We start from the raw sequence: 12,463 nt of genomic DNA on the forward strand, positions 1-12,463 counted from the left end.
GTTTTCTCAATGAGTAGATGAGTCTCAAAGCTGTATTTTGGATTGTTTGAAGTTATCTAGTCATAGTAGCTGGGCATGGAAGGAAGAGGATGTTGCAGTAGTCCAGCAGTCCTAGAATTAGAGATTGTACTATAAGCTGGAATTGTGTTCTTTCAAAGAATTTCCGGACTAGTCTCAGATTTCTCATGATTGCAAAGGATTTCTGTATTGTTTTATTTATTTGCGGTTGCATGGTGCAGCATCTGTCTATAGTCATGCCAAGTAGTTCTATGGTGGTTTGGATGGGATAGTTGATTGAGTTGAGTTCTAAATTGGTTATGGTTTGGACTTTGTCATTTTCAAGTAGGATGAATTTGGTTTTGTCTGGGTTGAGTTTAAGTTTGTGATCTTTCATCCAGGTCGTGACTGTTTCTAGTGTTTGATGTAGTGTGTTTGTCATGGTGGGCTTAGGCTGATCATATGGGATGAGGATGGTAATGTCATTTGCATAACTATAGGTGGTTATGCCTAGATTGTCCAGATGTGTTCCTAGAGAAGCAGTGCATAGGTTGAAGAGGGTAGGGGATAGTGGGGATCCTTGTGGTACGCTGCAGGGGTTTGACCAAGGTTCTGATTTTTCTTTGTTTGATTTTACACTGTAGGTTCTGGATTTTAGGAAACCTTCAAACCAAGAGTATACTTTATCTGAGATACCTATTGCATCCAAGATCTGTAGAAGGATGTTATGATCAACTAGGTCGAATGCTGCAGTTAGGTCCAGTTGTATGAGAAGCATTTTTTTCCCTGTGCTAAGGTGTTGTCTGATTGTGTCCATTAGGGAGCCTAGTAGTGTCTCTGTGCTGAAGTTGGTTCTGAAGCCTGATTGCATGGGGCGGAGTAGGTTATGGTCATCTAGGTAGTTGGTGAGGAGTTTGGCTGCTAGGCCTTCTGTAATTTTGACGTATAGCGGTATTGAGGCAATAGGTCTGAAGTTGGATGGGTGGTCTGGTGGTTCTTTTGGGTCTTTTTGGATTGGAGTGATGACGATTTCGCTGAGGTCAGTAGGGAAAATGCCGTCTGTGAGCGTGGATTGAATCCATTGTAGAAGTATAGTGCGGAATTTTACACTGGAGGTAGTAAGGAGATATGAAGGGCAGTGGTTGAGGTTCACAGGAGGCATGGCTGTATTTTTTGTAGAGTTTATTGAGTTCGGACCATTGTATGTTGGGGAACTGAGACCATGTTCTGTCTGCTGCAGTTGAATCTTTTCTGAGGGGTGAATTGTGATTGCGTTTTGATGGGGTGGGGTAAGATTGAGGTGGCTCTGGCGTTGGTAATTTTGTTCTTGAAGTGTTCTGCTAAGAGGATAGCTGAGGGGGGGGGGAGTGTTGTTGTTGGTGGTTGTGTAGGGTTTGGTGTCTGTTAGATCTTTCAGGATTTGGAATAGTTTTTTGGAATCATGGGTTTCTGTGCCTATAAGATTAGTGTAATGAATTTTCCTCTTATCCTTTAGTAGGTGTTTATATTGTTTGTTGATTTTTTTTCCAATTGGTTTTTGTTTGATCTAGGTTGGTTTTTCTCCATTTTCTTTCTAATCTTCTACACTGTCTTTTGAGTTGGAGCAATTCATTGTCAAACCATTGGTCTGATTTCCTGCTGGTTCTGGTTTTGGTTTGTAGTGGGGCCAGTTCATCAAGGATGTTGGTGGTCAGATTCTTCCAGTGAGAGATGAAGTCTTTTGGGTCGCAGTCTTGGATAGTTTCATCTACTTTTGACCAGAAAATGGTTGGCTCGATATGTTTGCGTGAGGTGTATGTGATTTTTTTGGATTGAGGTGTGGTTTTGGTCTTGGTCCAGTTGATGTTGAAGTTGTATGTGTAGTGGTCTGACCATAAGGATGGGGACCAGGTTCCATTGGGAGTTTGGATTGCTGGGTTGGAATCAAAATAATCTAACCTAGCTATCACCATATCTATTTGGGCAGCTTTAAGAATTAAGGGCCCTTTCATTAAGCAATGTTAGGTGCTAACGCATGCCTAACGCAGCCAAATATGGAGTACCATGGGACATGCTCAGGCATCCTGTGGTAACTCAGAAATATGCATGCACTAAAAAAATATATTTTAAATTTTTTTTGAGAGGTGTCATGTGCAGAGAAAGCACAGTTACTTACCATAACAAGTGTTATCCAGGGACAGCAGGCAGATATTCTTAACTGATGGGTGACGTCACCGACGGAGCCCCGGTACGGACAATTTTAGAGTGATTGCACTCTAAGAACTTAGAAAGTTCTAGCTAGGCTGCACCGCGCATGCGCGAGTGCCTTCCTGCCCGACGGAGGCGCGCGGTCTCCAGTTAAGATAAGCCAGCTAAGAAGCCAAACCGGGGAGGTGGGTGGGACGTAAGAATATCTGCCTGCTGTCCCTGGATAACACCTGTTACGGTAAGTAACTGTGCTTTATCCCAGGACAAGCAGGCAGCATATTCTTAACTGATGGGTGACCTCCAAGCTAACAAAAAGGGAATGGAGGGAAGGTTGGCCATTAGGAAAATAAATTTTGTAAAACAGATTGGCCGAAGTGTCCATTCCCGTCTGGAGAATGCATCCAGACAATAATGAGATGTGAAAGTATGAACTGAGGACCAAGTAGCAGCCTTGCAGATTTCCTCAATAGGAGTGGATCTGAGGAAAGCCACAGATGCTGCCATAGCTCGAACTCTATGGGCCATGACAGAACCTTCCAGTATCAGTCCGTTCTGAGCATAACAGAATGATATGCAAGCAGCAAGCCAATTGGATATTGTGCGTTTAGAAACAGGATGACCCAGCTTGTTAGGATCAAAAGACAGGAATAGTTGAGGAGAAGATCTGTGAGGCTGAGTGCGTTCTAAATAGTAAGCCAAAGCACGCTTACAGTCCAAAGTATGCAAAGCCTGTTCCCCTGGATGAGAATGAGGTTTTGGAAAGAAAACAGGTAAGACAATGGATTGATTAAGGTGAAAGTCAGAGACAACCTTATGAAGAAATTTTGGATGTGTATGCAGAACCACCTTGCCATGATGAAAAATAGTGAAAAGTGGATCTGCAACTAGTGCATGTAACTCACTGACCCTCCTGGCAGAGGTGAGAGCAATAAGGAAGACCACTTTCCAAGTGAGAAATTTGAAATGTGCTGTGGCCAACGGTTCAAAGGGAGGCTTCATTAAAGCGGAAAGAACCACATTAAGATCCCAGACAATAGGAGGAGGCTTGAGAGGTGGTTTCACATTGAAAAGCCCCCGCATAAATCTGGAAACCAACGGATGAGCAGTAAGAGGTTTTCCGTGAACAGGTTCATGAAAAGCAGTGATGGCACTGAGGTGAACTCTGATAGAGGTAGACTTGAGACCTGAGTTAGACAAAGAAAGAAGATAATCCAACACTAGTTCTACTGCTAGTGAGGTAGGATCATGATGATGCAGAAGACACCAGGAAGAAAACCAAGTCCACTTCTGTTGATAACACTGAAGAGTGGACGGCTTCCTGGAAGCATCAAGAATAGAACGGACAGGCTGAGAAAGAAGTGAGTGGGTCAAGCTCAGCCCGAGAGATACCAAGCTGTCAGGTGTAGAGACTGCAGGTTGGGATGTAGAAGGGACTGCTGATGCTGAGTAAGCAGAGTAGGAAATACTGGAAGACGAATGGGCTCCCTGGAACTGAGTTGAAGAAGAGAGAACCAATGTTGCCTGGGCCACCGTGGAGCAATGAGAATCATGGTGGCTTGATCCCTTTGGAGTTTGAACAAGGTCCGCAACATGAGAAGTAGAGAAGGAAAGGCATAAAGGAACCGACTGGTCCAATCTAGAAGAAATGCATCTGGTGCCAGACGATGAGGGGAGTAGAGTCTGGAGCAAAAGAGAGGCAGTTGATGATTGTGAGGAGCCACAAAGAGGTCCACTTGCGGAGTTCCCCATTGAGCGAAAACGGACTGGAGAGTCATGGGATCGAGAGTCCATTCGTGAGGTTGGAGAATTCTGCTGAGATTGTCGGCCAAGGAATTCTGCTCTCCCTGGATGTAGACAGCTTTCAGGAATAAATGGCGAGCTGTCGCCCAAGACCAAATCTTTTGGGCCTCTTGACACAACAGGCGAGAGCCCGTCCCACCCTGTTTGTTGATGTAGTACATTGCAACTTGATTGTCTGTGCAAAGCAGTAGGACTTGAGGAAAGAGGAGATGCTGAAAAGCCTTGAGGGCGTAAAACATCACTGAGTTCCAGGAAATTGATGTGATGTCTCTTTTCCTGGACAGTCCAAAGACCTTGAGTTTGGAGATCGTTCAAGTGAGCTCCCCAGGCATACAGGGAGGCGTCTGTGGTGATGACGAGATGATGAGGAGGCAGATGGAATTGAAGACCTCTGGAGAGATTTGAAGATTTCAACCACCATTGCAGAGACTGTCGAAGAGACAATGTCACAGATATGTGTCGCGAACAAGGATCCGTTGCCTGGGACCACCGGGTAGCTAGGGTCCATTGAGGAGTGCACAGATGAAGACGTGCGAAGGGGGTGACATGAACTGTCGACGCCATGTGACTCAAGAGTACCATCATTTGTTTGGCAGATATGGAAAGCTGTGGGAGCACCTGCTGACAGAGATGAAGAAGGGTCTGAAAGCGGTTGGATGGAAGAAACGCCCTCATTAGAACAGTGTCCAATATCGCTCCAATAAATTGAAGTCGCTGAGTTGGAATGAGATGCGACATGGGTAGATTGATCTCGAAACCCAGGATTCAGAGAAACTGGATGGTCTGGTTGGTGGCAAGAAGCACTGCCTGAGGTGAAGGAGCCTTGATTAACCAGTCGTCCAGGTAAGGGAAGACTTGGAAATTGTGAGAGCATAGAAAGGCGGCCACCACAATGAGACATTTGGTGAATACCCTGGGAGAGGAGGCCAGACCGAAGGGTAACACCTTGTACTGGTAATGAGAACGATTTATGAGAAATCGGAGGTACTGTCTGGATGTCAGATGTACAGGGATATGTGTATAGGCTTCTTTGAGATCCAGGGAGCATAGCCAGTCGCCCTGAGTGAGAAGAGGATAAAGTGTGGCAAGAGAGAGCATTTTGAACTTCTCCTTGACCAAACATTTGTTGAGATCCCTGAGATCTAATATGGGTCTGAGATCTCCGGTCTTTTTGGGGACTAGAAAGTACCGGGAGTAAAATCCCTGACCTCTCTGCTCTGGAGGAACTTCTTCGATGGCATTGAGGAGAAGGAGGGACTGAACTTCTTGACCGAGAAGGAGGGACTGAGATCTGTTGGAAGCATACTCCTTTGGAGGACTTGGTGGTGGAAGAGTCTGAAAGTTGAGGGAGTATCCGTGACGGATGATGGACAGAACCCACTGATCTGCGGTGATTACTTCCCAACGACTCAGAAAAAATTGGAGACGTCCCCCGATGGGTTGCAGTAGAGGAGAAGAAGAGGGAAGACTGGCTATGTCCTGGAGGAGGAAGTCAAAAGGGTTGAGTGGGCTTAGGCTGAGCAACAGGTTTTACTGGTGGTTGCTGCTGTTGACGAGCCTGTTGGTGCTGTTGCTGCTGTTGCCTCCGAGGCTGGGGAGGATGAGGAAGAGGCCGAGCTGAGAAACGACGCTGGTAAGACGTCTGCTGTCTAAAAGGACGAGCAGGTGGGGGTTTCTTTTTGGTTTTCAATAAGGTATCCCATCTAGTCTCGTGAGCAGAAAGTTTCTGGGTGGTGGTATCCAGAGATTCACCAAACAGCTTGTCACCCAGGCAGGGAGCATTGGCAAGGCGGTCCTGGTGATTTACATCAAGTTCTGAGAAGCAGAGCCAAGCCAAACGTCTCATAGCGACAGCCATTGCTGTAGCTCGGGATGTGAGCTCAAACGTGTCGTAGATGGAACGGACCATAAACTTCAGGAGCTGGAAAAGACTAGAAGTACATTGTTGAAAAGCAGGTATCTTGCGTTCCGGGAGGTACTTCTGAAAAGTGGTAAGCTATTGAATGAGATGTTTCAGGTAGAAAGAAAAATGGAATGGATAGTTACCTGAACGATTGGCCAACATAGCGTTCTGATATAACCGCTTGCCAAATTTATCCATGGCCTTACCCTCTCTGCCAGGAGGGACAGAAGCGTACACACTAGAGCCCGCAGTTTTCTTCAGGGTCGACTCTACAAGCAAAGACTCATGTGGGAGCTGAGGCTTGTCAAACCCTGGAATGGGGATAACCTTATAAAGAGACTCTAGCTTTCTAGGAGCTCCTGGAATGGTTAGAGGAGTCTCAAGTTTTTTATAAAAGGTTTCCCTCAAGATGTCATGTAAGGGTAATTTTAGGAATTCCCTCGGAGGTTGATCAAAGTCCAAAGCATCAAGGAATGCTTTGGACTTTTTGGAATCAGACTCCAATGGAATAGAAAGGGTGAAAAAAAACCGTGACCAATTTCACGAAAAAACACGCGAGCGGGAAGGCGAAGAAAAACTTTTCAACAGCCGTTAAAAAAACGCATCTTCTTAGCTCCGCGGAAACTAAGAAACTGGGGACCGCGCGCCTCCGTCGGGTAGGAAGGCACTCGCGCATGCGCGGTGCGGCCTAGCTAGAACTTTCTAAGTTCTTAGAGTGCAATCACTCTAAAACTGTCCGTACCGGGGCTCCGTCGGTGCCGTCACCCATCAGTTAAGAATATGCTGCCTGCTTGTCCTGGGATAATGGGTGTTCCTACACTAACCAGATAGAACTTCTATATTACTATGTGCTAACTGGTTAGCATAGGAATACCACACGAGCCCTTAACGCCTAGAAAATGGGTGGTATTAAGTGCTCACAAGACAATTTTTTTTAAATGGCCATGCACTAATGGCAACATTAGCATATGGTCAATAATAAAAATTAAAAAAAGATGAATCAACCATTTTATTACTACTGCAAAAATGGCCTTAGCACGTGAGAAAGACCTGCATAAGGATAGGGTATACTAAGCACCTCTTCTACAAAACCGCGCTAGCGGTTTTTAGCGCAGAGAGCCACGCTGAATGGCCCGTGCTGCTCCCGACACTCATAGGAACTCAATGAGCATTGGGAGCAGCGCGGGCCATTCAGCGCAGCTCCCTGCGCTAGAAACTGCTAGCGCAATTTCGTAGAAGAGGGGGTAAGACCACTTTTTGCTCCAGCTTAGTAAAAGGATCTCTAAGTTATCTATTTAGTGGCTGAATATCAACATTTGGACATAACCTTTGGAACTCTGGAATGCCTCTAATCACATCCTTTTCTAAAAATGGTAGCTTTGGCTATTTGGCAATTTAAATGGCCAAAACTAGGTATTCAAGCAGCCCAGATTTAAATACAGTCTGCACTTGAGGTGGGCACCACTGCTAACCAATATGTGCTCTTTAATATTGCCTTTGTGATGTTTAACTAGATTGCAAGGTACTTCTAGCATTAGCATTTATATACCTACTTTATGAATCATTTCCGTTTCCTCAATAGAATTAGTGAAAATCAGTATCTTTTCTGCAATTGTGGGTGTAAAATCAAGTATCCTGATTAATGTAGAAGATTTATCACAGTGTAAGCACAGATGTACCACCTAGTCAGAAAAGAAAGATTAGGTAATATATATTTATGGAATACAGATTAAAACAAAAAAGATTTTACACCAACTCATTGTACGTCAGACAGCTTGATTAACATTGGCACAAATGGCACTACGTGAGCTGAAGTACTGTATATGACATTTTTATTGGGGCACTAGTTTTTAGTTGTAATATACTGTAAGACCATATGATAAAAGAAACTGGAGAGAAAAATGAAGATGCTTCAGTGTGGATTCTATGGAACCAAATATTTGGAAAATCTGAGTTCCTGAATAGAGAATGACATGTGAACAGAATTTGTCCCCGTGGTTAACCGCAGGAGGCCAACCCCATGTCATTCTTTAAGGAGAGGTGGAAGAATCAGAGTATGAATGGGCACAGCTACTGAACCGCAAGCCGTGCATTGAAGAATGCTGGTGTAGAAGGACTGAGGTTGAGAGAGACACTAAAAAATGACACGGGATTGTTTCCCACGGTTATCCGCAGGGCAGGGATGGGGACAAATTCTTCCTGAACAGCATTCTCTCAACAGTTTCAATATGAATGGAAGTAAATAGCTCAAGAAACAGAATATAAGTAAAGCCAAGCTAAATCACACAAAGGTCTATTGAACCTACCATCCTGTCTCAGACAGTGGCTAGTCCAAGTCAAATACCCAGCAGATCAAGTTTCTCATAGCTCATTTCCAAGGATAAGCAATGGCTTTCCCAAGTCTACCTAGCTAATATTTATTTTTCCTCAAGGAACTCGTCCAAACTTCATTTGAACCCTGCCTTTTTTAAAACTTAAAAGATGGATGTCTTTAATTATAAAAAGAATCAGAAACAAAAAACTGCCAGAGAAACTTAGCAAGATACCATAGAAGGAGGCAGAAAGGATCAATAGGTTCTCGAAGAGACTGTCGATTGACTAAATACCCACAGCACACAGTAATAAGCTCCAAACAGGAGTTAAGAGAATCACAAGTAAATTTTAATTTGATAGGAAATGCCCTCAGTGTGATAAGACAGCGAAAGGAGCTGTCTTATCACACTGGGGGCATTTCCTATCAAATTAAAATTTACTTGTGATTCTCTTAACTCCTGTTTGGAGCTTATTACTGTGTGCTGTGGGTATTTAGTCAATCGACAGTCTCTTCGAGAACCTATTGATCCTTTCTGCCTCCTTCTATGGTGTCTTGCTAAGTTTAATTATAAAAAAGCAGTACAACAGAAAGCTTTAGTTGTGTTTTATACACTGCATGCTGAATTCATAACCATTTTATCTAATAATTACTTTCAGATGATAAAGCATATAACTGTATCATGTTGGTCCCTGTACGGTTTGATATGTGTTCTTATTTTATAATAATGTACCCCATTTTAAAATGTACATCGCTTATTAAAAGCGATAAAATCAAATTTTAAATAAACCTGAAACCATGTCAGGATATTTTTACCTGGTGTATATTTCCATACACAGCAGCTTCTTCCATGCTGGTGATTATCACATAAGGATCATTCATGAATTCCTTTATCAAAAGGTCTAGATGCTTGTGCCAACAAGTTCCAACAGCAACAATCTGCTGTGGTGTAGTTTTCCTTGCTTCAGTAACAACATTCTTCTTATATAAGTCTAAAATTCTGAACAGCTGAAAAAGAAACATCGTAACAATTAATTTTGGGTTTCCTGAGTCACCTACCATTAATTAGTTCACCACAATTGATTTGAAAAGCAAAGGTCCTCCAGTATAAAATGTAAGGTGGTTTACCTGTAACAGGTTTTCTCTTGGAGAGCAGGATGAGCAGCCAACACATAATGGATTACAAGATCAGAGGCAACATGGATTTATTAAAGGTAAATCATGCCAAACGAATCTGATTGAATTCTTTGACTGGGTGACCAGAGAATTGGATCAAGGATGTGCGATAGATGAAATTTACTTAGATTTCAGCAAAGTCTTTGACACGGTTCCTCATAGGAGGCTCATAAACTCCATAGACTGAAGGGCCCAAAGTCGTGAACTGGATTAGAAGCTGGTTGACGGACAAACGCCAAAGGGTGGTGGTTAATGGAATTCGCTCGGAGGGAAAGGTGACTAGTGGAGTGCCTCAGGGATCGGTGCTGGGACCGATTCTGTTTAATATGTTTGTGAGTGACATCGCTGAAGGGTTAGAAGGTAAGGTTAGTCTTTTTGCAGATGATAACATTTGTAACAGAGTAGACACTCTGGAGGGAGTGGAAAACATGAAAAAAGATCTGCAAAAGTTAGAAGAATGGTCTAACGTCTGGCAACTAAAATTCAATGCGAAGAAGTGCAGAGTGATGCATTTGGGGAGTAGAAATCCAAGGGAACCGTATGTGCTGAGAGGTGATAGGCTGATAAGCACTGATGGAGAGAGGGACCTTGGGGTGATTGTGTCATTTACTATGTTACCTGCAATCCAAAGTGGGTAAGGTGCTTTAAACCCTGTGGGTATGAAGCTGAGGGAAAAATACTAGCAGGACAATTGAAATGTGAGACAACCTCACAAGAACTTTGAAAACACATGCAGAATGACTAACAAAGAATTTAGTGCAGCAGGATCAGTCACTAGCAACTAGAGCTCACCAATTCTGCAGAACAAAGTGACTACTACCAAGAACACAGTGATATCACAGGTATTTAATGGCTCAAATGAAGCTTTCATCAGCTGGGTTTAAACAATGTTGAGGTTCCAGGTTCCTAGTGGGAGGCTTCAACAGAAAAAAAACCTGCAAATAATCTAACAACTACAGGCAATACACAGAAGGGTTTACTGTCTTCATTATAATGATATGAGCACATTGGTCTAGTGCAGGGGTGTCAAAGTCCCTCCTCGAGGGCCGCAATCCAGTTGGGTTTTCAGGATTTCCTCAATGAATATGCATGAGATCTATTTGCATGCATTGCTTTCACTGTATGCTAATAGATCTCATGCATATTCATTGGGGAAATGCTGAAAACCTGACTGGATTGTGGCCCTCGAGGAGGGACTTTGACACCCCTGGTCTAGTGTGACCCTAATGGGGCTGGTTTTCAAACCTGACTCTGAAAGATACAAAAAGTACTCAAGCAGATTTTGAGTTGGATAGGAAAAAGGATCTAGGAATTTACCATCACATCAAATGGAAAAACCTCTACCGCTTAAATTTATGGGACCTCCTAGTGGAGTTTTTCCTAGAAGCCAAAATCACTTGCAAATCGAAATCAAGAAGAATGCTAATGCTAGCCTTCCAACATTTAAGATGTGAGAGCAAAGGGACTTGATGCTGGGGTACAAGAGCCTCCTGAACCTGCATGATGAACATTGGAAAATTTCCAAGGTTTTTTTAGTCTTCTTATGTAAAGTCCCAGAAGAGGAGCAGTCTAACAGAGCAGTGGACTGAAATCTTGGTGAAGTGGGTTCAATTCCAACTGCAGCAACTTGTGACCCTGGGCAGGTCACGTAACCCTCCATGGCCCCAGGTACAAAAAACAGATTGTGAACCATTAAGGACAGAAAAAAAAAGTACCTACGTATTAATGCCAACAGAAGCACTATAGAAATTAGTAGTAGTAGTAACCATACTTGTCTCAGACAGCAGGAAGCTATAAGAATTGTGGTGCCTTGATTCTACCTCAGTTTCAGGACAGTCTACATCAGTGTTTGCTAATTTTTAAGTGAGAGCTGTTTTGGGTCCAAAATTGGTGAAGGAGAGCTGACAAATATCTTCCTACTTTGGGTCTTGACACCAATAACGCTTCTCAGCATTCATTCCTACCAGAACACATGGCCTTGGTCACACATGCAGAACATAGATAAACCCTACGCAAATACATGACCACAAACGAAAACCTAAGATTCCAAACTCTGCATGCAGTACAAAACCAGAGAAAAAGAAACAAATGAATTTCTTCCTGAACAGTACAAAATAGACAGGAGATATAAAATTCTCAAAACATATTCATTTTACCTATCTTGTTTTCTGGTGATTTGATTTTTCTAATCATCTTTTCTCAGTTTCTGGTTGCACTTCCTTCGGTCTGTGCTCTTTAACTCTGCTTCTAGGGCCTTCCTATGTATTTGCTGTATTTCACTCCTTCTTCACTTTCTGCCCTGCATCCAATTTTGGCAGTAGCTTTTAATATTAAACTTTCTTCAATTTTTCTGCTTCCTTCTCAAATCTATCCACTTTTCCATGTCTTCCCTTCTCATCTATCCATGTGCACCATCTCACCTCTTCTTCCTGCCTCCCTTCCATGATCTGTTTTTCTGTTACTAAAAAATTGTCACATTCCTGAAGTGTCCAGTTTTCTTTAAAGCCATTACTGTTACTAGACTCCCTGTGCTATTAAACACCACCAGTTACAATGGATCATTAAAAAGTTTTTTGCAAGGTCACAACTAGCTTTCACTAAAATGTTTTATGTCACCCAGATACTTGTAAACATAAAAAAGCTGAAATGTGCTTAGACTTCTAAACTTGTGTGTTTAAAGTTGAAGGTTGAGTGGAGAGCTAATCCTACAACACAAGAAAGTCAGAGGAGCATTACCACAGGCACTCAATGTCTTACCTCCTGAGGCTCTGGGAAACTGGCTGTAGCAGCCTTAGGGCTTTGTGTGTCCAGTTAGTAGTTCAGGGCTTGCAGGAGCTGCCACGGCCAAGCTGCAGTGGGCAGCAGGGGCTGGGCAGCCAGAGCCATGACTGTTGTGGTGCTTGCTCCAGTGCCAGGAATCCCCCTCCTCCTCTTCTCCAGGTAAGCCACTTGACTTGCTCCAAGCCGATTCTGTGCAGAAGCCGCTGAAACCCCTGCACCACTTCTCTTTCCTGGCAGCTGTTCTTTCACTCTTCAGGTCACCGACAGCGTGCATGAAGTAAACATGCTGCCTTTGGCAGTCTGAAAGC

The 12,463-nt window shown here is 43.4% G+C and overlaps 1 protein-coding gene across 7 annotated transcripts in view; it reads right to left on the reverse strand.

The window, feature by feature from the left end:
- TDRD12 (tudor domain containing 12) overlaps nt 1-12,463 on the reverse strand; it is a 231,110-nt gene that overhangs the window by 101,663 nt on the left and 116,984 nt on the right. For 6 of the 7 annotated variants that reach the window (XM_033940266.1, XM_033940268.1, XM_033940267.1 and 3 more), the window contains 2 exons: nt 9,015-9,206; nt 7,441-7,569 (listed from right to left, as the gene is read on the reverse strand). In XM_033940266.1, coding sequence (XP_033796157.1) covers nt 7,441-7,569; nt 9,015-9,206 — 321 coding nt within the window. The remainder of the gene's footprint in view (nt 1-7,440; nt 7,570-9,014; nt 9,207-12,463) is intronic. The other variant, XM_033940270.1, reaches the window with a different exon arrangement.

This window comes from Geotrypetes seraphini, chromosome 4 (assembly GCF_902459505.1).
Source record: "Geotrypetes seraphini chromosome 4, aGeoSer1.1, whole genome shotgun sequence".
Taxonomy (NCBI): domain Eukaryota; kingdom Metazoa; phylum Chordata; class Amphibia; order Gymnophiona; family Dermophiidae; genus Geotrypetes; species Geotrypetes seraphini.